The following is a 27,352-nucleotide window of genomic DNA, read 5'->3' as shown; positions in this document are numbered from 1 at the left end:
GCAGATGTTGGTCTGCAGGAGGTTTTAGATGAACATAAGATCAGTCTGAGGAGGAGATGTGAACGTGTGACTGAAGGAAGTGATGAAACAGGAAGTAGAACCCTCCTCAACAGGATCTACACTGAGCTCTACATCACAGAGGGACAGAGTGAAGAGGTTCATACCCAACATGAGGTGAGGCAGCTGGAGACAGCTTCCAAGATGGACGCCCTCCATGACGCTCCAATCAGGTGCCAGGACATCTTTAAAGCCTTACCTGACCAACAGAGACCCATCAGAGTGGTTCTGACCAACGGCGTGGCTGGTGTTGGAAAAACCTTCTCAGTGCAGAAGTTCACTCTGGACTGGGCAGAGGGCTTGGAGAACCAACATGTCAGTGTGGTGGTTCTGCTTTCATTCAGGGAGCTGAACCTGATCAGAGATGAGCAGTACAGTCTTCTGGAGCTGCTCCATGTTTTCCATCCAACATTACAGAAGGTCACAGCAGAGAAGCTGGCTGTCTCTCAGCTTTTGTTCATCTTTGACGGCCTGGATGAAAGCAGACTTTCATTGGATTTCACCAACAGGAAGCTGCTGTCTGATGTCACACAGAAGTCATCAGTCAGCCAGCTGCTGACAAACCTCATCCAGGGGAATCTGCTTCCCTCGGCTCTCGTCTGGATAACTTCCCGACCTGCAGCAGCCAATCAGATCCCTCCTACATGTGTTGACAGGCTAACAGAAGTACGAGGCTTCACTGACGCCCAGAAGGAGGAGTACTTCAGGAGGAGATTCAGTGATGAAGAGCTGTCCAGCAGAATCATCTCCCACATGAAGACATCCAGGAGCCTCCACATCATGTGTAGTATCCCAGTCTTCTGCTGGATCACTGCTACAGTTCTGGAGCACATGTTGACTACAGAGCAGAGAGGAGGGCTGCCCAAGACCCTGACTGACATGTACTCACACTTCCTGCTGGTTCAGACAAAGAGAAAGAAGAACAAGTACCATGAGGGACATGAGACGAGTCCACAGGAGCTGACGGAGGCTGACAGGAAAGTTCTTCTGAAGCTGGGGAGGCTGGCGTTTGAACATCTGGAGAAAGGAAACATCATGTTCTACCAAGAAGACCTGGAGCAGTGTGGTCTGGATGTGACAGAGGCTTCGGTGTACTCAGGAGTTTGTACAGAGATCTTCAAAAGAGAGTGTGTGATCTTCCAGAAACCAGTCTACTGCTTTGTTCATCTGAGCATTCAGGAGTTTCTGGCTGCTGTCTACATGTTCCACTGTCACACCAACAGGAAGACAAAGGTGCTGAAGATGTTTCTAAAATCAGAATCTTTCACCAAGATGATTTTCAGTCTTTTTGATGACAAAGATCTCCAATCACTTGATGTATTTCTAAGCAGAGCCATGGAGAAATCCCTCCAGAGTAAAAATGGCCACCTGGACCTGTTTGTTCGCTTCCTTCATGGCCTCTGTCTGGAGTCCAACCAGAGACTCTTAGTAGGTCTGCTGGGTCAGACAGAGATCAGTCCAGGAACCATCCAGAGAGTCATCAACAACCTGAAGGAGATGAACAGTGATGAAATCTCTCCTGACAGAAGCATCAACATCTTCCACTGTCTGATGGAGATGAACGACCTCTCAGTACATCAGGAGATCCAAGAGTTCCTGAAGTCAGAGAACAGATCAGAGAAGGAACTCTCTGAGATCCAGTGCTCAGCTCTGGCCTTCATGCTGCAGATGTCAGAGGAGGTTCTGGATGAGTTGGACCTGCTGAAGTACAAAACATCAGAGCGGGGACGACAGAGACTGATTCCAGCTGTGAGGAACTGCAGAAAGGCTGGGTGAGTCCAGATGTGATCATTAACATCATTGATCAGTGTAGGTTAGTAGTTTAATGTTGAAAATAAAATCAGATTGTAAGCACAAAGTGTTTGTGTCCGTACGCTGCAACCTTCCACACTATTCCTTTATTGTACAGACTCAGCAGCAGCTCCATGGATCCCAAATCCAAGAGTGGAGAACAGATTTGAAGTGTGTCACATCCATGCAGTCACAGCTGTTTCCACCATGTTTCCACTGATATTAATCCTGTTCAATGACACGTTTCATATCAGTGAATATGTTCTTTAGGACGTCCACTGACATGTTTAAGTGTCCTGCTGGAAATCACTCAAATCATCCATGAAATCCATGAAAAATCCTTTTAGTGTTTCTAACTTCACCCTGTGTCCTCTCTCTCTCTCCATCCTCCTCACTGCTTCTTTCACTGATAATCACACAAACATCGTATTCAGCTACAAAATAACACAATAATATCATCTGATGATCATTATTATAAGAGCAGGATCCATATTTGATATCAGAGTAACACACTGCTTGGTTATGTGCAGTCATCATCAGTGACTGTGGGTCAAACAGAAGCTCTCTGATTGGTTGCTGACCTTGGTCACCTGTCCACTCTCACCTGTTTGTGTTTGCTCTCTCTTTGCTGTCTCCATCCTCTCTCTCCTTTCTCTCCCTCTCTGTCTTTGTACGTCACTCAGGTCCAATGGAAACAGTGACATTTACAAACCAATCAAAGACAAACTGATCCATGTCAGGTTATAACAATATTCAAAGTGAATACAGGCTGCTGCTGGACACAGACAGGTAACATCATTTTGACTTGCTGTCACCTGGATCTGGACTCATAAACACTGAAGCCCTGAACAGGAATACAAATCATTTTCTGCCAACTAGCGACACACCAGCAGATAATGGCTCAGAAAGCTCAAATGAGCCAATCATTTCTGTGTTTAGTTCCCCTGAAATCAGATCTGATATCAGCAGCTCTGAGTTCATTCATCATTATTGTCCAGTGATGAGATTTCTGCTACGTTTGGTAACAGTCAGCAGGTTTTTCCTGCGTGTGTACGTGAACAGTCGTACCTGACAGCAGGTAGCAAACAGAGATCATCTTTCCAGCTGGAACTCTTCACTGAGCTGAACTCATTCAAAATGTTCTGGAGTCAAAACAGGAAACAGTCCAAATGTGTGTCTTCACTCTGACTCTGGATCAGATCTCAGTGACAGACTGTGGACATTATGGAAGCCTAAATGTGACACCATCTTCCTCCTTCATCTGCAGATTAAAGCCAAACAAAGATTCTCATTAAAAGTCTGCAGGTCTGAGAGAGACTCAATCGTTGTGTCATGTCAAACACAGTAAGAGGAGCTGAAGCACAGATGTGAAGAGCAGATTCATCAGATTATGACCTCACTCTGTTTTGTCTTCATATACATTCAGTCTGTGTTTATAATGCAGATTTTCTGCTTTTATAATAACACATTTTATATTTTCTATCATCACAGACTGACTCAGTGTCGACTCTCAGAGTCTCACTGTGAAGTTGTGGCCTCAGCTCTGAAGTCCAACCCCTCCCATCTGACACAGCTGGACATGAGTTGGAACAAGCTGCAGGATTCAGGTGTGAAGCTTCTGTGTGCTGGACTGGAGAGTCCAAACTGTGGACTGGAGACTCTGAGGTGAGTTCACTGACTGCAGCTGTTGTTGTTTTTCTATATTTCAGGTCTTTGATGTTTGAAACTTTCTTTAGTTCCTAAATGTTCAGGATGTGTCTGAAGACAAATGTGAAGAAGTTTGAGTGCTTTCAGAAATGTTGTCTTTCCAAACGACTGAACAACAGTTTTTCCTTTTGGCTCCAAACAGAAGTGACAGACTTGAGCAGGGTTCATTTAAAGGCTGACAGAAGTGGAGTGGTGACGGGGAGATGTTTGACAGGACAGTGTTTCAGCCTCCACAGGTTCATGTTGTGCTCCATCAGTCAGTGAAGATGAAGTCAGTGCTGATGAGGCTGTAGAGTGTGTGAGGGATGTGAATGAGGATGATGAAGATCTGATGATAGCAGATAAAAACAGGCTGCAGAGACTTTGAGCCATACAGGGCACACAGTGTGTGTACAGAACAGCTGAAATCATTATGGAGGCCTCACTGGGATATGGAAGCATCACAGTACAGCTTCAGTGAAGCATTAAAGTCTCTGATATGAGATGAGAAATGAAGCAGCCAGAGCTTTTTCATGAGTGGAAATCCACTGTGACTGTGAGCTGCTGCTACAGCCTCCAGATTAGCCAGCAGCTCATCCTGCTCAACATTTCCTCACCAACTTTAATGGAAGTGTGATGTTTTCAGCTGGAGTGATGGTCAGGGTGGCCTCCCTCTCCTCTTCTTCTCCTCTTCCTCTTTCATTTGTAAAGCCACTTCTGCTGCTTTCATTCATTTGGAAGTCCTGTAGCTGAGTTTGGGAGAGACTAACAGCCTCGGCAGCAGAGGGGAGAAAGGCTGTAACACCACCACTTTACTCTGTTCTACCTGTCACATCATTTTATCAGGAAACAAATATGCTCATGTTTTTACTATGTTTGTCTTGAAGATGTAAGAAGATCACATGGTGCTTTTTATTATTGTGTTGGTTTGTTTCCTGTCTCTTGGATGGAGCCCAGCTGTGCGTGGCCCCTGGGCCTGTGGTCAGAGTGTGTGCTGGATAATCCGGCCCAGGATGAGGCCAAACTGACATGGGATGAAATGTCTGTCACATAATTGAGCTTAGTGTAGTTTCATTTCTGCACAATTTAAAACAACCAAAACTTTGTTCTGTCTTTTCTATGTTATACTGTAGACTTTCTTTGATACTTTGTCCAAAAGGAGCAGCTTTTACTTTGAAGGGGACCGTCTCTGTTTCCTCTTCAGGTTGGATGATGGAAGCAAATGAGTGTGTGATGTTCTTTCAGTGTTGCACTTTGTAGACGGTCCCTGAGCACTGGTCTCACAGCCAGCTGCACATAGAGACCAGTGTTGTTAGTCCAGGTCAGAAGATGACTTGTTGGAGTGAAAATGAGCTTGTAGTTTGTCTGCTTTAATAATGTGACTGGAAAAAGGTGTTGGACTTCAAATATGTCCATTTCTTTCACACTTCACCTTTAAAAGTGAAGCCTTGTGGTTCCTGGAAGGAAAAAAATGACTTTTTCAAGTCTTTGTCCTGTTTTTATGATAAATGTACGACTTTACTGTGAAACATTCAGAGTTTTTTCTCTTGTTGTGTTTGTTTGAAGCTGCTTCCTGTTGGCTTCAGCTGTTTGGAGTTTCCATTTTCTAAACTTCTACATTCTGAACCTTCTTCAGCTCTGAACAGATGATGAAACACTGAATGATTTCAAGCTCACACTTTGTCTAATAAACTTACATCTTTCATTCTTTATACAGATTGATCAACTGTGGTTTGTCAGAGATCAGCTGTGATTATCTGGCAGCAGCACTGAAGTCCAACCCCTCCCATCTGAGACAGCTGGAGCTGAGCCTGAACAACAAGCTGCAGGATTCAGGAGTGAAGCATCTGTGTGGTTTCCTGGAGAGTCCAGGATGTGGACTTGAAACTCTGAGGTCAGTCAGCATGTTTTAGTTGTGCTGAGATGAATATGATGTGAAAGTTGTGCTGACACTAAACTGCAGACATCAGGCTGATATTATACTGATCCACACTGAGGATCTTCATGGTAAAGTCTGTTTTCTTCTTCTCTGGTTTAGTCCATTGACTGCAGCAGAACAATGTTCACATTTCAAACCTTCAAAGAAGAAGAAAAATCCTCCACTGGATAATTCACTGTGAAACTCTCCAACTCTTCATTCCACCTTAAAGTCTGTCTGACACTGAAATCCAAAGCAAAATGTGCGTTTGCTTTACAGACAGCAGTCCAACACAAACATACACACATCATCCAAAAACACAGTCCAACATCCAAATCTCCTCCACTGCCAGCATGAATGATGGGAAAGAGAAGGAGGAACACTCTGACATTCAGGGTTAGAATGAGTTTCATGAAGCAGACTGTGAAGATCAAAGCTGCATTAGAAAGCTTACATGAATGAATGAGTGGACAGAAGTGGACAGAGATCATCTGAAGCACTTCAAAGGCTTTAAATCAGCACATTTCTCTTTATTCTTTATCAACTCTGTTAGTTTCTCTCAGTTTTCTGTGGAATGAAGCTAACAGCAGGCTAATAAGATGCTGACCAATAGGTTTCTATTAAAGGTTGTAATTTGTATATGAAAAAGTGCTTTGGCTCAGCAGGGATCAGCTTACAGGTAGAATACAGCTGCTGGATGGGATTAGCATGTCATAGCTATCTACCAAACTGCTAACTGGGGGATTTCAGGCCATCTATGGATCATTTTTGCTTACTGTTTATTCAGCTTAGGCTCACAGGGCTGCAGCCTGTGCCCTAGCTGTCATAGGGCAAGAGGCGTGGTCCACCTGCACAGGTGAGCAGTCCATCACAGGGCCAACAGAGAGACACAGAGAAGCACTCTCTCACATCCACACCTACAGCCAATTTAGAAGCACCAATGAACCTAAGCAGCATTTCATTGGACTGTGGGAGAACATCCAACCTCCACAGAAAGGCCAACAAGCTTCAACCTACAACCTTCTTGCTTTAAGGCACTAGTGCGAACCACTTTTCCCCATTTCAGCCCAAATCCTGCATCTTCCTGTTTCTGACTCCAGGCCAGCTCCACTAACACTTTCTCATCAGACACTGCCACCTAGTGGAGGAAGTCTTAGTTCCATTACAAGCTTCAGATTACAGTTAGTTCCTTTACAAAGAGGTGGAGGTGGTGGGGCCACAGCACCATCATCACTGAGTGCCATAGGACACTTAACCTTTGTTTCCATATGCTGGGAACTTCCTGTTGTTCCAAGGAGGACTGGAAAATGTGTGAAAATCTCCCAGTCAGTTCCTCACAGCACACTTCAATCATTCCCCTCCCACAGCATCAGGACCAGGGCTTTTTCTCTCTTTGGTCCCACTAAGAGATTTCCACACAAACACCTCATCAGTGGGACTCTCAGAGCTACCAGCCCTTTGCTACAATCACAAAGCTCTTCATTGAAATCAATGATATCAAAGCTGGAATCAAATGAGTCCAAGTCTTCTGCTGATTCAGCATCACATTCATCTTTGCTCCTTGTTCTGCATCCCCACCATGGACTTCATTCCTTTCCAAGCCAGCCTTGAGTGTCCTTTATTCAGCTCATCCTCTGCTTTACTTTTACACCTGATTTTAGCTGCTTTATCTCTCTTTCAACAAGTTTCTGTGCCTCAATCTTTTTCTTCTCTCCCTCATAACAAGACAGCTTCTTCTGCCTGAGAACATGTTGGAGTGATTTACTAATCCAGGGCTGCTTATTGGGGAAAATGCTTCCTGTTTCCAAAGTAATCCCCATTTTTCCCAGAAGGAAATGCAAGTAGAAATCGATGATCTAAGTGAGAACATGAGCCTTTAACAATAGCAGCAAAATATCTCTCCAATCTCAATACTCCCTCTCTCGACCTCTGGAACACCAGAGGTCACAATACATTGTGTTGGGTCACTCCTCGGCCCACTCAGCTGCTTCCATGTCCATCCATGGCATCATGGACATCGGGGTCACCACTCCCGCTCTGACCCTCTCTAGCCGTCCTCTGGCTCAGCAAATCAGACAACCTCATGTCATCTAAGTGGTCCAGTAATAAACACCAGCTCCCCCTCGAGAACACTCCATGCGTAAGATTAGGTTTTTTCTGCGTCCCTCTCTTGTGGTCCATCATGCCTCGGGCCTCCAGGATCCTCACCCCCCTGTGGTCGCCGAGATCTTCTGTAAAGCAAACCAAACACCTTTTCCTGCACCTCCCTAACTTATCATCTTTGGGACTCTTTAATCAAAAGCCTGATCCTAATTATCTTCTTGACTTATTGACTTGTATTTATATATATTCTTCAACGTTACTCATCATTTTAAAACTCTTAAAACGCTGCTTTCACGTCCCTGCATGCGTTTCCTGTCGCTTGCCTTATCTAATCATCAACATCCTGTACACAGAAGTCTCGCTGCTGCAAGGCCTCCACTCTGACCTAGAATCTCCTTTCACAAGAAAATCATTATAAGCGCCTATTCTACTAAAAGATCCAAAAAAAAAACAACCACTTTAATCAATTAAGTTTAAACATATAAGCAATTACTCCTGCATACATTTTATCATAGCTAAACGCTGCCTTGAAACAACTCCTGTGTGTTAACACTAACTTCATTTTAAAACTCACATTTCCTATGTTATAACCTGTTTTTGGTACAGCCTTTTTATTTCATCTTGCTCCTTTGATGTAACAATACCTTCTCATTCTAGTTTATCAGACTTAACCAAAATATATGCTTTCCTTCCTTTGGTCCTTCTCTAAAGCAAGAAACTCCTATTCAGTTCCTCTTTTCTGTCACTTATTACAGGGCCAGCTCAAGTTCAGTTAAACGCTAAATTAATTTGAGGCCTTTTGCCTGGAATCAATACTGTCATGTGTGTTTATGGACTCTATATGTCTGTAAGCGTGTGCAATCCTTCAATAACTCATATCATCCTCACAGTAGATTGGCTAATCATAGCGCTAGCCAAAGGCTCGTGACCCACAAGAGACGAATTGAGCCACAACTCCCTTAAAGGCACAAAATGCAATATGTATAAAAAGTCATTTCTACGTATAAGCTCTCCCCTTTATCCTAAAAATAAATCTATGTAATATCTGTATGTGTGTCTTCTATTCATTAATGTAATTGTCAGTTATTTTCTCTCTTTATTTTACCTTCTTTTTGTTTACCTCTTTGTTTGTGACGTGGACATCCCTAAACCATCCTGAGTTCCGGCTTCAATTTCAACCCAATTGTACCCTCTATTCTCGCAGTCGAACTCGTCTGGGCTTCACCTTCCCACTGGCCCCTGTGCCCTTCTCTTAGTGTCCTTTGTTGTCTTGTGATCCCCAGCAAACACAGTCTGTTTCTTCTCTGTTTCTTCTCCGTTGCTCTTTTCAGTATTTTCCTTTTAGATTAAATCCCAGCCTGGCAAAATATCCCATTCAGTGTCTTTAAACAGTTATGTCACACTGTTCTTACCAGCCTGCAGTTCACCGTGCATTTTCCATCACGTGCTTTTCTTCCATGCTGCTGCTGGTATCGTCAGTGTAGTTTCAGTTGCACTGTCTTTTGCCTGCTGTTAATTCTTGAAGTCCACGATGTTCTGTCGGTCTTCATCAGGAGATTAACTGTCCTATGAGCTTCTTCTCAGGATCGGGACAAGTGGGAGGTCAAGCTGTAAAATTTTAAGCCAAAATCTGGCCTGTTTTCCTCCCAATTCTGTTAATCAATGGTTTTGTACTCAAGATTCTAGGTTGAAAGAAGTCCACCTGTATTGACACACTAAAGCATACAATTAATATCCTTTTCATTTCTTTTCTTAAAACCTCCATTTGCTTCATCTGCCTGGAGTTTAACTCGTATGTTTCTCTCTCTGTGTGCTCACTTGTCACAGTCAGTTCCTTTTATGGGCATGCAAAGTTCCTGTCACACACCATTTCCTGTCAACCTTGCAGCTGCTCAGAACCATATTTTCTGTTTCTATCTCTCCTGTTTTGTTTTTTTTACAGGCTAATAAAACTCTTGTTTTACTAAGTCTTGATCTAAAACAATTCACCCTTATTTCACGCACACACTTCTAAATATACTAAATTCTTTGCGTTTGTCAGATCGTCTCACACACACACCGCCTTTTCTCTCACACTTCCACTTCTGCACTCACTCTACTATCAACTTTCATAGTGTTATTATTATTTATTATTTTGTACAAATCACACCCAATCACTCAAAGCCTGCTACTCACAGCATTCACACACTTAAACTGTGACAAGAGTTGAGGAATATACTCACAACACGCTTTCCTAAGAGTATTTCAGACATGCCTTTCATAATCAGAAAGAGCAAGTCAAAGAAAACAATTGAAACCTCTATTAATTCTCACAGCACACACATAGAATAGAAAAAATAAAACACACCAGCATTTATTGCTGATGAGAGGTTACTCCTAAAAGTAATATGTTAGTCTTAAATATATACAGTGCACTCACTATATTTATATATCAAAACTCAGTCAATTACTATACATCCACTACGGCAACTCAAAACTTTATTTATAGCCCTCTAATGAACATAAATGGCGTCTTAAACACACACTCAACAATGTTTGCAGCAGTATTTGTAAAACCAACTGTGGTTTAAACAGTTCACTGCTGACTAATTTGCATTTTCACACTCACACACACACAGTCTAAAAATAGCTCCAGCACTGCCTCAGACTCCTTTCACACAGAGATCTCTTATTTTATATTACAAAGACGTCTTATATTTACAACCACTGTCACATCTGGCAGCTTTAGCGCCTAAACAATTTCGACAAATTTAAGTTAACGGTCCAACCGATAAAGTCCAACTTTTTTGTGATCAATTAACCAGTATCTGTCCAACAGTTTCTGGCCTCATCTCTAAAATCCCTAACTCAATTTAAAAGCGTCAACCAACCCAAACTTTGCCTGAAGCTCTATTTTTGGCATTTCACAGCCAAGGCTTACCCCAAAGTTTTAAGTTAAAGTTACACGCCCGAAGTCCAACTTCTGCTGGCCAAAAAAGCGCAGACTACCGTTCCAAACGGTAAGGAGACTCTAACTCCTAGTTATTCTGGAGTGCCCCAAGCTCCACAGTGACCAACTGACTATCCCTCTTCGAGGACAATGCCTAAGCGTCCTTGGCATTGGCAAGCATTACCTCTGAGCACTGCGCTTCCTATCAGTCCAACTGACGTTCTTGAATAATTTATAATACTTTGGAACAACAGTAAAACACCCAAAAAAGTGTAAGACTGAAGCAGGTCCAACCTTATAACCAATACGGGCTCCACCCCAAACAATAACCAAATTCCCTAATATACTAAAATCACTCAGCAGTCCAACTGCTTTCCACGGTCCAACCGTATTAAATCCTTTAGCGGTCCAACCGCATTCAATCATTTTTAGCAGTCCAACTGCATTAAATCCTCAGTACTGTCATGAGATTCTCATCAAAATCAAAGCAGACATTCCCCAGTAATTTCAGTGAGTAGACTTTAATTTGTAATGTCCAATTTGGCACACTTTGGAAATAATTCAACAGGTAGTGCCTTACCTTTGGATAAGCGGCTTAGAACAACAATGAGAAAAAGAGAGCTGATTATTAGCTCATCAAAACACAAAACAAAATCACAATGAATTATCGGTTAATTTCATTTAAAATAATTCATTAAGTATTTATGTACAATTCAAATTAGTTAATTACATATTTTGTTGGTTTGTTTTCTATTTTAATTATTTTACTGACACATTTAATGAATTATTTAATGATGTATTTATTTAATTCACGTTGCTACTCCTGGCCCTGCATCGCTGTTCATAAATACATTTTATTTGTCAGCTTCACCCATCAAAGTCAGGGGGCGGGGTTAATGCTGATCAAGTCAAAACCATTGCTTTGGTCTGGTGGGCGTTCTTTTAGTGGGCTTTTCTCAATACTAAGTAGGCCTACACACCAGGGTTTGGACATGTGTGGACCCAAACTATACTTTTACCCTTTTTTGTGTGTCACCAAATACACTTTAATATTTTCTAGACAAGAATGTAGTGGCATAATCTTTAACCTCTTTTGGCTCCAAACAGAAGTGACAGACTTGAGCAGGGTTCATTTAAAGGCTGACAGAAGTGGAGTGGTGACGGGGAGATGTTTGACAGGACAGTGTTTCAGCCTCCACAGGTTCATGTTGTGCTCCATCAGTCAGTGAAGATGAAGTCAGTGCTGATGAGGCTGTAGAGTGTGTGAGGGATGTGAATGAGGATGATGAAGATCTGATGATAGCAGATAAAAACAGGCTGCAGAGACTTTGAGCCATACAGGGCACACAGTGTGTGTACAGAACAGCTGAAATCATTATGGAGGCCTCACTGGAATATGGAAGCATCACAGTACAGCTTCAGTGAAGCATTAAAGTCTCTGATATGAGATGAGAAATGAAGCAGCCAGAGCTTTTTCATGAGTGGAAACCCACTGTGACTGTGAGCTGCTGCTACAGCCTCCAGATTAGCCAGCAGCTCATCCTGCTCAACATGGACCTGTGGTCAGAGTGTGTGCTGGATAATCCGGCCCAGGATGAGGCCAAACTGACATGGGATGAAATGTCTGTCACATAATTGAGCTTAGTGTAGTTTCATTTCTGCACAATTTAAAAACAACCAAAACTTTGTTCTGTCTTTTCTATGTTGTACTGTAGACTTTCTTTGATACTGTGTCCAAAAGGAGCAGCTTTTACTTTGAAGGGGAGGCGTCTCTGTTTCCTCTTCAGGTTGGATGATGGAAGCAAATTAGTAGCTGTGTCCCAAAACGTCGGCTGCATCCTCCAGAGGCTGCATTTGAAGGCCGATTACATCACAGCCAGGCGATGAAGGCTGTCCGTATTTGTCGACTCCTTCAAATGTGGCCGACAAATGCGTCCTTCATTTCCCCGAATTTGAAGGATTCGTCGGGTGTGTCCTTCGTGGCCCACCATATCCCAGAATTCATAGCGCGGCCCAGCCAAATTTCAGCTGCCAACAATGGCGGCAGCTACTAAGTTTTCAAATTACTCTTATTAACCTTTCTGGGTCACAAAATAAACTTTTAACATATTTTCAGGCGAGAAAGTAGCTGTGTAAACTTCAAATATCTGCTTGGTTTATCAAGACATCGCATATTTGCAAAAGTGTGCCGACGTTTTCGGAGACGTCTGTTACCCACCCGCTCGCTAGCAAGCCGGGGGGTTCAATGGTCACTCCAGCCGGCGAGAGCAGCGGACGCCCGGCTTCATCGTTTTCAGACCCCGCTCTTTCGCTACTGTCATGGTCCGGATTTTGAGGAAGAGACTACGACTGGGATATAGTTTGGGTCAGCACAGATCATTTATTAAAACACACATTACAGTGTGGGAAGAGCCGGACTTCTTCTTCGTTTGCACAAAGACAGAAAGCTTTATAGTCATTATGACGTCACACAGTTAGACCTTACTGGCAATGATAACAGTTCCTCGCACTCAAAAAGTTCTCCTTATATGGACATCATATGCTACTTTAGAGAAAAACAAGTGTGTAATACATTGTGCATTTTGTGATAGTGTAGCTCTCAGAGAGACTATCCTCAGACGACCCTCCTATTATTACTAAGTGTGAGTGTAAACGTGCATGTGTTATATAAGTGCGTGCATGTGGTTACAGGCCGGCGTACGTGCAGAACTGAACGCAGACGGGCCTGGGTCCAACAGGACTGGTGGGTCTGAGCGGTGTGACTGCACTAAAGTGCAACAACTTAAGCAGATAACAAGAATGATACAGAACCTCAATAGACAGTCAGTGTGCATTAATATTTGCTCAGAGTAACACAGATGTAATTAAAAGATTATTCTGTCCACTGATTCAACAATGGTAAATGATTAACCAATGATAACTGATTATAAGAATACAAAATAAAATATCTCCTGATCACACTACTCAGGTTAAACACGATATATAAGTCACTCGGATAACTTAAAAATGTAATTGTTTGCCTTTTTTCTGTGTTTTATTTGTTCCGGAGTAAATCGGTTTGGCTGAGATCAAAGTTCCTCCGGGATTTTCACACAGCTGAATAAACGTTAAACAGGAAACTGATTAAACAGAAGTGTGAGACGGTCGAGAGTTTATGCCAGTGTCCTGTTATGTTTTAGATAGCAAGGAGCAGACGGCCGAGTTTATTAAACTCCACAAAGACAGCGGTGACGCAAATCTGAAGGCTAGACCGTCCCATTTCACAGCCTCGCACTTCCAGCCTTTTCGGTCTTTGAAGGACCCGGCCCACGTAGACCGCGAATACCGGGTCCTCCGAAGGATGCAGCCGACGTTTTGGGACACAGCTAGTGTGCGATGTTCTTTCAGTGTTGCACTTTGTAGACGCTCCCTGAGCACTGGTCTCACAGCCAGCTGCACATAGAGACCAGTGTTGTTAGTCCAGGTCAGAAGATGACTTGTTGGAATGAAAATGAGCTTGTAGTTTGTCTGCTTTAATAATGTGACTGGAAAAAGGTGTTGGACTTCAAATATGTCCATTTCTTTCACACTTCACCTTTAAAAGTGAAGCCTTGTGGTTCCTGGAAGGAAAAACACGACTTTTTCAAGTCTTTGTCCTGTTTTTATGAGAAATGTACGACTTTAATGTGAAACATTCAGAGTTTTTTCTCTTGTTGTGTTTGTTTGAAGCTGCTTCCTGTTGGCTTCAGCTGTTTGGAGTTTCCATTTTCTAAACTTCTACATTCTGAACCTTCTTCAGCTCTGAACAGATGATGAAACACTGAATGATTTCAAGCTCACACTTTGTCTAATAAACTTACATCTTTCATTCTTTATACAGATTGATGGACTGTGGTTTGTCAGAGATCAGCTGTGATTATCTGGCAGCAGCACTGAAGTCCAACCCCTCCCATCTGAGACAGCTGGAGCTGAGCTACAACAACAAGCTGCAGGATTCAGGAGTGAAGCATCTGTGTGGTTTCCTGGAGAGTCCAGGATGTGGACTTGAAACTCTGAGGTCAGTCAGCATGTTTTAGTTGTGCTGAGATGAATATGATGTGAAAGTTGTGCTGACACTAAACTGCAGACATCAGGCTGATATTATACTGATCCACACTGAGGATCTTCATGGTAAAGTCTGTTTTCTTCTTCTCTGGTTTAGTCCATTGACTGCAGCAGAACAATGTTCACATTTCAAACAGTGAGACTCAACGTATGGCCCGCGGCCCACACGCGGCCTGCCCACCTTTCCTGATTCAGAGAGAGGGGACCCTGATTAACTGTGTAGTGTTCTTCCTCACAGTTCTAAGTATCAGACACAACAATGAATAATCCACAGCTGACTGTCTTTAGCAGGTCAAAGGTCACGGCACACAGCAGACAGTGGGAAATATTATAACTCTGATCATTTATCAGCACATATCCATATGTATAAAAACAAAGCTGACACTGTGAGACTTGATCAGAGGTGTGATCATCACAGCAGAGGCCTTTGTGTCAAAGTCACTGAGGATCAAACAGAAACACATGAAGCAGATTTTCCTGTTCTGGCTTTTTATAGCAGATAACCTTCAAAATATTCTGCAGTCCATCAAAAACTGAAGCAAACCATGAATCAACATGTGAACATGAGCTGATGCTGCTGAAGTGAAGCAAAGTTACAGAGGTTTGATTACAGACACAGCTGAGAGTTTGTAATCTGTCATCATTTTAAAAGGTTTACATTTCTTCAGTATATCCACATTTGCAGCTGGTACCTCAACCTCCACTTGTCCAACACAACTGCTGTCCACTGCCTCCATGACATTGTGATTTTGCTGTTGGTCTTCTGTCAGATCTTCATCAATCACTTCTGCACGGGGCACACCTTCAGACTCTGCAGCTGCATAACGAAAGCCTGTAAGATAAAATTAGACATAAGGTAAATGTACACCAATATTCCAATGACAGGTGTGTGATTCATCTGGAAGTTATGTGCGGATTAGTGTACAGTGATAGCAATTTAGTATGTTTTTAGAGGGGGGGGGGGGGGTTGTTTACCTCCGATGGGTGCTCTTTTTCGCTTCCGTTGCGTACGCCTTGAGTGCCGGTCCGAGTCTGATACAGGTATGTCGTCATGCCCCATGTGCAGTGTTGGTGCCCAGTCTGGATTTGTTACATCCATTTCATATGCTGGTTTGCCTGCAATAATGCCAAATCATAAGCTACTCAGTCGACATGATGTGGTTCTGCAGCATCACACATTAGCATGTTTTATCTCATTATCTATGACCTCAGCACGTTGAAAATCACACTAAAAGCCTTTCAAGAGTGATATGAATTAATTTAGAACTCACCGGAAAGAAAATGCCGTGAGCAAACCAACAAAAAGCTGGGGATTGCAGAGAACTCGATATCCGCTCGTCTCACCGCTGCAATCCAAGCCTGACGTCTTTGTTTAGTAATATCGGATACATGGGATCCCTCACGTTGCCTCCAGGATGGAAAACGATGAAAAGAGAGCCCGTTATCCAGCTTCTTGCCTTCACGATCGTGTGATCTAACGTTGCAACCGACAACACAACACGTACGATCCATAGCTGAAATGGTATCCTTTGGCTGGCCTACTGTCATGGCGGAAGGGGGCATGGCCCATCTCCCGTGACATCACGCTCCAAAGCCCTATAGGTGGGAAAATGTACCATGTCGACCAATCAAAAATGATATGGAAACATGACATTTGGTTGTTTAGCAAAAGGGGGAAGTTTTAGGAGTGACCGGCAAGAGAGAGCGAGTGAGCGAAAGAGAGAGAGAGTTTTGATACGTGAGAGATTTGTGACGTTTACCGTGTTTGGTCTCAAGTTAGTTTGTTGTCTTGTGTATTTAGTGTGTAGCTGTTGTTTTGTTTTGTGTGTCAGTTCTACTAGTGATCGTCACAGTTGCTGCCTTAAAGCCAACAAAGGCAGATTGCAGTGTAAACGCTGAGTGACACACCTGCTGTCAGACCTGCAGGTTTATCCCTGTGCTGTTCTCATATGTGTTAGAGTGACACAAACTATTGTTTGACACCTGATTGTTCTGTAAATAGTTTGAAATGATTATATGAAAAACGTCTGAGCCTTGGCTGCATTTTTTGGTAAATAGTACCATATAACTTTGTTGTTTGCAAAACGTGTGCGTATTTTTAAAAGTGTACAATCTCTATTTGCATTTCAAGTTATGAAGATGATTCGTTAAACACGTGTGTGGTTTTTACAGTCAAAATATCACTTTCTACTTGTAATTTAAATTTTGTCTGAATTTAGATAAATTGTGCTGATACAGTTGGTCAAAATGAGAAAATAACAGATAAACTGTTTTTAAAGGTAAAATATAGAGGCCACATCAAAAGTAGTCAAGAAGGGTTAAAGGCTAAAAGCAAAGTTGTCACCAAGTACTGTTTATATTTGTGTGTATTGCTGCAGCTTTTTTGAGTATTAATTTGGTGCCTTTGTGTGAAATAATGGTATTGTGAGTGATCCATATAGTCACAAAGAATAGCCACTTGTTTCTGTGCTACCAAAGTTCCCCGGCTTTCATTCAAAATGTGTTTATCGTCAGCACCTGCACATTAAACTACTTAAACATTATAAATGTCTTCAAGCTCACACTGAGGCCTGTGGGGTACTATCAGCCACTGAGACAGTACACACATTTATATGTGTTTGTATATGAATATTTCATACTTTAAGACTGCCTGTTTATTTAAGGGAGATGAACAAAATACATTGGAATTGTACAAAATAATATCATGGATGATAAATTAAATAGATTTTAAGTAGATGCTTGTGCATTCTTAAAGTCTTATATGTTGAACTGAACTATGTGATCTGTTCAAAGCCTTAATCTTAATTTGAAGTGAAATGTGCATTTTGAGTTTATACACTATGTATATAAGGCGACCGTTTCCTTTTGCAGTATTTTTGTGTGGTGTACTTTTCTATGTCTTAACAAAAGGGGAACAAAGGTGTGTAAGTTCACCTAGGATGATGTGTTTTAATTTTCACATGGTCTTGCTTGAATTTGACCCTGACAAAGGCGTATGAACTCTGTCAGCTGTTTGGAGTTTCCATTTTCTAAACTTCTACATTCTGAACCTTCTTCAGCTCTGAACAGATGATGAAACACTGAATGATTTCAAGCTCACACTTTGTCTAATAAACTTACATCTTTCATTCTTTATACAGATTGTGGGACTGTGGTTTGTCAGAGATCAGCTGTGATTATCTGGCAGCAGCACTGAAGTCCAACCCCTCCCATCTGAGAGAGCTGGACCTGAGCTCCAACTACAACCTGCAGGATTCAGGAGTGAAGCATCTGTGTGGTTTCCTGGAGAGTCCAGGATGTGGACTTGAAACTCTGAGGTCAGTCAGCATGTTTTAGTTGTGCTGAGATGAATATGATGTGAAAGTTGTGCTGACACTAAACTGCAGACATCAGGCTGATATTATACTGATCCACACTGAGGATCTTCATGGTAAAGTCTGTTTTCTTCTTCTTCTCTGGTTTAGTCCATTGACTGCAGCAGAACAATGTTCACATTTCAAACCTTCAAAGAAGAAGAAAAATCCTCCACTGGATAATTCACTGTGAAACTCTCCAACTCTTCATTCCACCTTAAAGTCTGTCTGACACTGAAATCCAAAGCAAAATGTGCGTTTGCTTTACAGACAGCAGTCCAACACAAACATACACACATCATCCAAAACACAGTCCAACATCCAAATCTCCTCCACTGCCAGCATGAATGATGGGAAAGAGAAGGAGGAACACTCTGACATTCAGGGTTAGAATGAGTTTCATGAAGCAGACTGTGAAGATCAAAGCTGCATTAGAAAGCTTACATGAATGAATGAGTGGACAGAAGTGGACAGAGATCATCTGAAGCACTTCAAAGGCTTTAAATCAGCACATTTCTCTTTATTCTTTATCAACTCTGTTAGTTTCTCTCAGTTTTCTGTGGAATGAAGCTAACAGCAGGCTAATAAGATGCTGACCAATAGGTTTCTATTAAAGGTTGTAATTTGTATGTGAAAAAGTGCTTTGGCTCAGCAGGGATCAGCTTACAGGTAGAATACAGCTGCTGGATGGGATTAGCATGTCATAGCTATCTACCAAACTGCTAACTGGGGGATTTCAGGCCATCTATGGATCATTTTTGCTAACTGTTTATTCAGCTTAGGCTCACAGGGCTGCAGCCTGTGCCCTAGCTGTCATAGGGCAAGAGGCGTGGTCCACCTGCACAGGTGAGCAGTCCATCACAGGGCCAACAGAGAGAGACAGAGAAGCACTCTCTCACATCCACACCTACAGCCAATTTAGAAGCACCAATGAACCTAAGCAGCATTTCATTGGACTGTGGGAGAACATCCAACCTCCACAGAAAGGCCAACAAGCTTCAACCTACAACCTTCTTGCTTTAAGGCACTAGTGCGAACCACTTTTCCCCATTTCAGCCCAAATCCTGCATCTTCCTGTTTCTGACTCCAGGCCAGCTCCACTAACACTTTCTCATCAGACACTGCCACCTAGTGGAGGAAGTCTTAGTCCCATTTGAAGCTTCAAATTACAGTTAGTTCCTTTACAAAGAGGTGGAGGTGGTGGGGCCACAGCACCATCATCACTGAGTGCCATAGGACACTTAACCTTTGTTTCCATGTGCTGGGAACTTCCTGTTGTTCCAAGGAGGACTGGAAAATGTGTGAAAATCTCCCAGTCAGTTCCTCACAGCACACTTCAATCATTTCCCTCCCACAGCATCAGGACCAGGGCTTTTTCTCTCTTTGGTCCCACTAAGAGATTTCCACACAAACACCTCATCAGTGGGACTCTCAGAGCTACCAGCCCTTTGCTACAATCACAAAGCTCTTCATTGAAATCAATGATATCAAAGCTGGAATCCAATGAGTCCAAGTCTTCTGCTGATTCAGCATCACATTCATCTTTGCTCCTTGTTCTGCATCCCCACCATGGACTTCATTCCTTTCCAAGCCAGCCTTGAGTGTCCTTTATTCAGCTCATCCTCTGCTTTACTTTTACACCTGATTTTAGCTGCTTTATCTCTCTTTCAACAAGTTTCTGTGCCTCAATCTTTTTCTTCTCTCCCTCATAACAAGACAGCTTCTTCTGCCTGAGAACATGTTGGAGTGATTTACTAATCCAGGGCTGCTTATTGGGGAAAATACTTCCTGTTTCCAAAGTAATCCCCATTTTTCCCAGAAAGAAATGTAAGTAGAAATCGATGATCTAAGTGAGAACATGAGCCTTTAAAAAGTCCCAGTGGGTGCAGTCAAAGCAGTCCCTCAGTCCCAGTATATAGTCTTTGGTCCAGACTGGAACAACTGTGTGCCCAGTTTGAGCTCTCTTCAGTCCTGTGACCTGACAGACCCAGAGGGGCCATCACATCACATTTAGAAGCTCCCCTAATGGAGCCACAACACATGTCCAACACTTAGTCTGTCTTGTTGGACCAACTGGAAGAAATGATTCAAGGACTTAGTCACAGAACAGAGATTCAAATCTCCAAAATCCAACTGGCTGCATCAGGACATATAGTCTGAAACTCTGCACAGTTTCCTGTTTGAAGCTGCTTCCTGTTGGCTTCAGCTGTTTGGAGTTTCCATTTTCTAAACTTCTACATTCTGAACCTTCTTCAGCTCTGAACAGATGATGAAACACTGAATGATTTCAAGCTCACACTTTGTCTAATAAACTTACATCTTTCATTCTTTATACAGATTGTGGGACTGTGGTTTGTCAAAGATCAGCTGTGATTATCTGGCAGCAGCACTGAAGTCCAACCCCTCCCATCTGAGAGAGCTGGACCTGAGAGGAAACAACCTGAAGGATCCAGATGTGAAGCAGCTGTCTGATCTTCAGCAGAGTCCAGACTACAGACTGGAGACTCTGCTGTAAGTAGAGTGATGGAGTGAGTGGGTGGTGCTGTCAGCAGTATTGTACTAAACACAGTCAGTATGAAACAAAGATCCAGTGTTTCCTGTAAAGCTGCAGCTTCTCAGTGAAGCTGTGAGAGGAGAATGGTGACAGGCTTCAGGATTGGACACAAACACTTCCTGTTTCTGACCTTTATGGTCACCATGGTAACGGCTGACACGCTCTGATCAAACACTGTCAACAGCCAATCAGCTCTCTGAACAAAGCAGCACGCAGACCAATGACTGCATTCATTTCCAAGTTTAAAGCAGTGAAGAACACAGTCTGTAGGTGAGGAAGAATTTAGTGAGAGCAGATGTTTGGATGGAATTCCTCCAGTTAACAGCTGGAACCGTCCATCTGGATTGTTGGGCTTGTTGTTGGGGTTCCTACAGAGCTCAGAGTGGACACACCAAGGTTCTTCTAATGAATGAAAGTCCAAACTCAAACTAGGAGGGAAAAACATTTTCAGCAACTTCAATAAAAATCCAAAGATTAGAAAAAGTGAAGCAACAATGAGTCCTAGTACAGTCCCAGCACTGAAGTCCCTGCTGCTCTTTATACTGGATGTGCTGCATCACTGACTGACAGCTGATGAAGAGTCTCTGGAAACACTCGTTTATCTCCTCTGCTCTTCCTTCTTCTCTCTGCAGGTGGAGGCGATGATGGTAAACAGGACGGTGTGTGTGCTGAGAGAGGAGGAGCTGTGTCCTGATGATCCAGAGAGGTTGAAGCAGCAGCAGCTTGTGTGTAGAGACGCTCTGACTGGGCCATGTTACTGGGAGGTGGAGAGGAGAGCTTCATCCAGCAGTGACTGACAGAGGAATGAGAAGAAGTGCAGATGACTGTCAGTGCTGCAGAGTGAACTGCTCTGAGAACAGCTCCACTGTCAGACACAATGTAGAGTCCAGCATCATCCCTGTGTGTCCCTCTGGATCTGACAGAGGATCATCAGTGTATCTGGACTGCTCTGCTGCTGCTCTGTCCTTCTACAGTCTCTGCACAGTCTCTGTCTGACTCTGGCTTCAGACCCTCCTGGATCAAACTCACCTGGAAAGACTTTCAAACATCACTCAATAGATTTGAATACAGAATATATTTGATATATACTGTAGATGTACTGTAGAGTTGCAGTTTGTCACTTGTAAATACAGTCTGTGAGCAGCTGTGAGCTGAAAGATCTTTCTAGAAACACGAAATGTTTTCACTCTTCTGTTGCTTTTTCATATATTTCCACAACATTAATATTGATCCCACCTGTCTCACCTGTTTCATGCTTTTATACATAATAACAGGACACGTGTGATCTGAGCGCTGCTGTGGTTGCTGTGCTGCACGTCTTCATTTAGATAACAGAGACATCTAGTGGTTCAGAGGGAGAACTGCAGGAGGTGGAGCTGTGTTTTAGCATGGAAAACTTTTTATCTTTTAGGCGCAGATACAAATATGACAAGTATCAGTGTGAGATACAAAAGGTCACATCAGTCAGCAGAGGGAACAGTGATCACACAGCAATGTAAGAATAGAAACATAACAGTGAATCTGGACATGTATACAGAGGGAAGCAAACAAACAGGATGTAACACTACATTAAAGCCACAAATGGGAAGAAAACAAACACAAAGGAAAATATATTTGATCTCAGGAATCCAAATCAGATGCTTTAGAGCAGGGGTCGGCAACCCTGGGCACGCGTGTCACAGCTGGCAAGCGAAGGGTTAACTGATGGCACGACCATAGCTGGACTGGCCATCGGGCATACTGATGATGATTTTTCGTTTTTCTGGGCCAATGATGTTTTTTTATGATTTTTTTTTTTTGTAACGGTATAAACGATGGAAGGTGGTGGATTGGCCGGATGCTGGTCGATGTGTAGAAATAACTCAGTTGTTTGGTGATGGCTATGGCGGAGCTTCCACAGAGGCAGCAGGTGGATGAGGGAAAGGGGAGGCGGGAGGAGCAGAGACCCGAGGCGGCCGCCGGTCCGAGTGTTGGCCCCCTTGAACTTTCCCACATTTTGTCACATTACAGCACAAACATGAATCAGTTTTATTGGAATTCCACGTGAAAGACCAACACAAAGTGGAACGGAAATCATACATGATTCCAAACATTTTTTTACAAATAAATAACTGCAAAGTGGGGTGTGCGTAATTATTCTGTCATGGAAAAACACACTGCCATCAACTGTTTTGTTTTTGTCAAAATCACTGTAATATAATCACTGTACCTTTATATACATGTGACTTATATTAATGCTGCTGCCCTCTTGTGGCTAAAGTGTAATTATGTTCTTGTTATTAGGGAAAACATTTGAGAGTAACATGACAAATGAGTCAGCACTTTGGCTTCAGCTGAAGAAATCCTCATTTTTATGTCATCAGTTATAGTTGCATGTATTCATTATCATAAGTTAACCTTTAATATTGATGTCTTAAATTGATTTTACTTAAACTAGCAATAATTTTATGGTTGCATTAAATAAATGCATCACTAATGAATGAACTATTTCAGTAATTAATTTAAAAAATCTACATAATCAATTAAAGATATATATTAATAATGAATTATCCATTAATTTCATTTAAAATTTTTCAATATTTGTTTATATACAATTCAAATTAGTTAATTACATATTTAATCAATTATTGGTTTGTTTTCTATTTTGATTATTTTACTGACACATTTAATGAATTATTTAATGATGTATTTATTTAATTCACGTTGCTACTCCTGGCCCTGCATCGCTGTTCATAAATACATTTTATTTGTCAGCTTCACCCATCAAAGTCAGGGGGCGGGGTTAATGCTGATCAAGTCAAAACCATTGCTTTGGTCTTGTGGGCGTTCTTTTAGTGGGCTTTTCTGTCACGGCCTGCGTGGCAGACTATGATGAGGGGAAGGAGGACCCAAATGCCAACACGTTCTCACTCCTGTATGGAGGACCACAAGAGCCACGCGCATCGAAATAAAGAATTCTGTGCTTAAGTAATGAATTATAGAATAAATTCTGCATTTGTAAATTCATTTTTGAATTCCCATTTAATAAACTGATTTTTGAAATGCTTTTAAAAACTGCATTTCAAAATCCTTTTTCCAATTGCACTTTAATAAACTGCATAAATTGCATGAATGAAGGGATCCTGCAGCGAAACGGAGAGCCCAACCTCTGACTTAGTGCCTGTTTACTCAGTCTGACCACCTGTGAAGTTAACGCGCTAACGTGGCTAACGCTAGCATCACCACACGTAGCCCCGTTATTTTAAGGTCATCTTAGCTCATGAAAGTTTAACGTCGCAGCTGTACGAGCTAGCTACGTGTTTTGTAAGCTGCTGTGCTCTTCACAAATAAAGCTGGAAGCAGCTCAGACTATTAGAACCAGCACTGAGGCCTGTTACATTTATGTTAGAGCAACAGCTGCAGCCTTTAAACTAGCGATTAAAATGCTGACAGTAATCAGAATCAAAAACGGTTTTTTTGCCAAATGTTGAGCAGGTTTACAACATTAGGAAATTGCTGCGGTGCTTCAGTGCAAACATACTGTCATATAACACTTAAATAAAAATAAAAATAAGGATTAAAAGTGCTAAGTAGATAGATATATACATGAGTGCAGGTGGTGATCAGGGCCAAACATGGAATGATGCAGTGAACACAGCGTAGGGTCACGTGGTAGTGGTGGGAACAGTCATACGGTTATTGTTCATGTGTCCAACAGCAGAGGGGAAGAAACTGTTCTTATGGCGAGAGGTTCTGGTGCGAATGGACCGGAGCCTCCTGCCTGAGGGGAGCAGGTCAAACAGACTGTGTCCAGGGTGAGAAGGGTCAGCTGTGACTGAGCTGCACGCCCCAGTGTCCTGGAGGTGTACAGGTCCTGCAGAGATGGGAGTCTGCAGCCAATCACCTTCTCAGCAGAGCGCACAACATGCTGCAGTCTCTGTTTGTCCCTGATAGTGGCTCCAGCGTACCACACGGTGATGGAGGAGGTGAGGATGGACTCGATGATTGCAGTGTAGAATTGCATCATCGATCATATAATCCATTGTTTCAAATTAGACCTAAAACTCCCCCTTTTGACACATCTTCATGTGTCAAACAAAACCACAACTAGAAAATTAAAAGAAAAAGGTTCATCAGATCATTTCTCAGAAAACCTCAGCGATTCTCCTCTCGAGTATATTTGCTCCGGGCCTGCAAACCTGTGTTTAAATAATAAAATCAGTTTAATTATCATGTTCGATCTTTTCAGCTCCTGGCTCCACCCAGAGCCTGCATCCCCAGAACGACCTAGAAACAAAACCTGTATATTAGCATCAACTTCACATTTAAACTCAGTTCCCCCCCTGTCCTTCCCTCACTGTGATCCACTCTGTGCTATAAGAAACTAAACTTAAAACACAACAGTTATCAGTCATGTGCTTCATACAAAATGTGCGTATGTTTTAGTTTCACGTTGATCCTCTGAGTGTCATGGTACTTCTTTTAATTTGACTTTATCAAATCGAACCAAAATAGGTTTGCTGTCTTTACTTTGCTCGTTTCCCTCCAGCACCACCTCGTATCACCTGCCCTTTCCCTTGGACCAGTGTTTGTTGTTCCATAACTGGATTTGGAATGTGACAAGTCCACCAATCCCCTATATAACTCCTACATTTGGCTTTGGTTCTGTTTTCCTTCTATAAAATGTCAGTGACTTCTACAGTGGCCTGCTTTGGTTAATGGTAACATCAGTAATATCAAACATTTTCTCCCCTTCAGCATTTGGCATTTTCCCAACAATATAATGTGACACCATCATCTAAACCCAGTCAATAAAACAACATTTTCTTAAAGCAAACATCAGCAACCCAAAATTAGCCGCCCAAGGGTGGAGTCTGCAGCTCCACTCTCATGTGAACCTTTCGGTCTCCCTCTCTCTCTCTTGTGCTCCTGCCAAAAGCAAAGCAAAGCATCCACCCTTTTCTTACCGGCGTCGTGAATTGTTTGTCAACATCTACTCATCCTAACGCTGGTCCAGTCTTTGTCACGGCTGCACAGCAGACAAGTGGAGCCTCACGCGCAAAGCATCAGAGTCTCCACCCTCATCAATATGAGCTCATTTATTTGTTCTTTCTTTTGTTTTTAGAAAAAGAGTTCTTTATGATCTTGGACTGGATTGACTCGCTGCAATCCTTTAGACAGGAACTCGCAGGTTCCCACAGGTGACCTTTTCCTCAGCCCATTGTAATCTGGAAAAGCTCACCTTATATTTGCTCTCACAACAATGTTTTACAGCGCTGTTAATTCAATCTTGCAGGCCTGCTTAGAACAAAGAAGGAGGAAAAGAGAGCTGATTATTAGCTCATCAGAGCACAAAACATCATCACCAAAGGGGGCGACACCTGACAGTTTTCTCTAAGTGCACTGTTACAGAAATAATGAGCCGCTCCTGGACATGTCCATGTTTAGTAAAACTCCCTCTATTGAAATAAGAAAACAAGCCAAAGCTAACTGACAGAATGAACCCATCACTAAAACAACAACCCCAAAAATCTTCATCACAGAAAACTTTTGCTTACTAATCCAACAATATGTTGTGGGAATTAGAACTTTCCGGGTCATAAAGCTTTTGCCCGACTCTTGGCTTAACTAATACTGACATAGTCTGAAATCAGACTTAAAGTCACTCCCTCTGTTCATTTAGGATAAATGTATCTATATCTGATTTAGGCTAAGTGCCTTTTGTTTAGATGAACTGCTGGACTTCCAGACCAGCAGGTTTAGGGAAGTCTTTATGGGGTCACACTCTGACCCCCCCCCCCCCACACACACACACACACGCACGCACAGGCACGCACAGGCACGCACAGGCAACGTACTCTTTGTTTGTATGTAAACGTCATATGTTAATGAACGTCATATGTATATTCATGTAACCTCAATAAAAGAGCAGTGTTACGGGGGAGCGGACGAGAGCAACTGGGGTGAAGCGAAGGAACGGCGTTTGTCCGGTTCTCTCCCGTGCACGGGAAACATGAAGAACTTTGCCTACTCGTGTCTTGCTTTGCTATGTAATTAAATTGTCCTTAACGTTCCAACGAATAGGTTTATGCTACAAACCTATCACTGAGGTTAACTACACAACCCCTCGCCACCTCCTTATACACAGGAGTGAGTACAAAAGGGTTCGTACGGACGCATCAGCCGGCCGTCCTTCTGCTCGACACTGTTAGCTGAAAGATGATCGGATCATCCTCTGTCCTGTATTTAAGGCTGAGAGTCTTTGTCCAGTCTCTTTTCCACAGCTACTGTCCACAGCACTGATCCACCTGCAGCACAGCCCCACTCAGTTGTTTTATGATTTACATTGTGCACGTTTCCCTTCCACTGAGCTTACAAAACCTCTGACAGGAGAAGTCAGGCATGTGTTTCCCCCACCTCCCCTTTTAGGCAGTAATAAAATAGAAAACAAACAATCAAACAGGCTAAAGCTAGAGCACAAGCAAAGACAGCACCGGTGACTAAGTTCTCCCATACTGGACGTACGCTACCACGTGGGCTCAAACAGCAGCACATCAGCTCAGTTTACATACTGTTGACATCTTCATCAGAGGATCAGCAGGGAGCGCTGCTGAGCTGCAGTGGTCTCCACCAGAGTGACGGAGCAGGAATCACAAACAGCACAAACCCACCGTGTTGTTTCCACCCTGTTCAGGAGATCTGAGCCCCCATCCCTTTTTTTCATGTTGCAGCTCTGCACTGCAGGCCCTGAACACCTCCCGGTTACCCTCAGTGTGCTTAGAGTTTAATTTACAACCGACGAGCTCACAGATCATCTGCAGGCAGGTGAACGAACCCTTAATGTGAGGATAATAGCAGAGCTGAGCTGAGGTCAGAAATAGTCAGGAACGGTGTCGACA

The 27,352-nt window shown here is 42.7% G+C and overlaps 1 protein-coding gene across 1 annotated transcript in view; it reads left to right on the top strand.

Annotated features, from left to right (window-relative positions):
• The window catches only part of LOC308407468 (NACHT, LRR and PYD domains-containing protein 12-like), a gene marked incomplete at its 5' end in the record, with an annotated part of 115,605 nt that overhangs the window by 928 nt on the left and 87,325 nt on the right, over positions 1-27,352 (top strand). The window contains 5 exons of the mRNA XM_080899117.1: positions 2-1,829; positions 3,340-3,513; positions 5,252-5,428; positions 14,344-14,520; positions 17,708-17,884. Of these exons, the coding sequence (XP_080755243.1) occupies positions 2-1,829; positions 3,340-3,513; positions 5,252-5,428; positions 14,344-14,520; positions 17,708-17,884 (2,533 nt within the window). The remainder of the gene's footprint in view (position 1; positions 1,830-3,339; positions 3,514-5,251; positions 5,429-14,343; positions 14,521-17,707; positions 17,885-27,352) is intronic.

This window comes from Rhamphochromis sp. 'chilingali', assembly GCF_963969265.1.
Source record: "Rhamphochromis sp. 'chilingali' genome assembly, chromosome: 1".
In the NCBI taxonomy this organism is placed as follows: domain Eukaryota; kingdom Metazoa; phylum Chordata; class Actinopteri; order Cichliformes; family Cichlidae; genus Rhamphochromis; species Rhamphochromis sp. 'chilingali'.
Note: the sequence above shows the minus strand (reverse complement) of the source record. Positions and strands in the feature narration are given on the sequence as shown.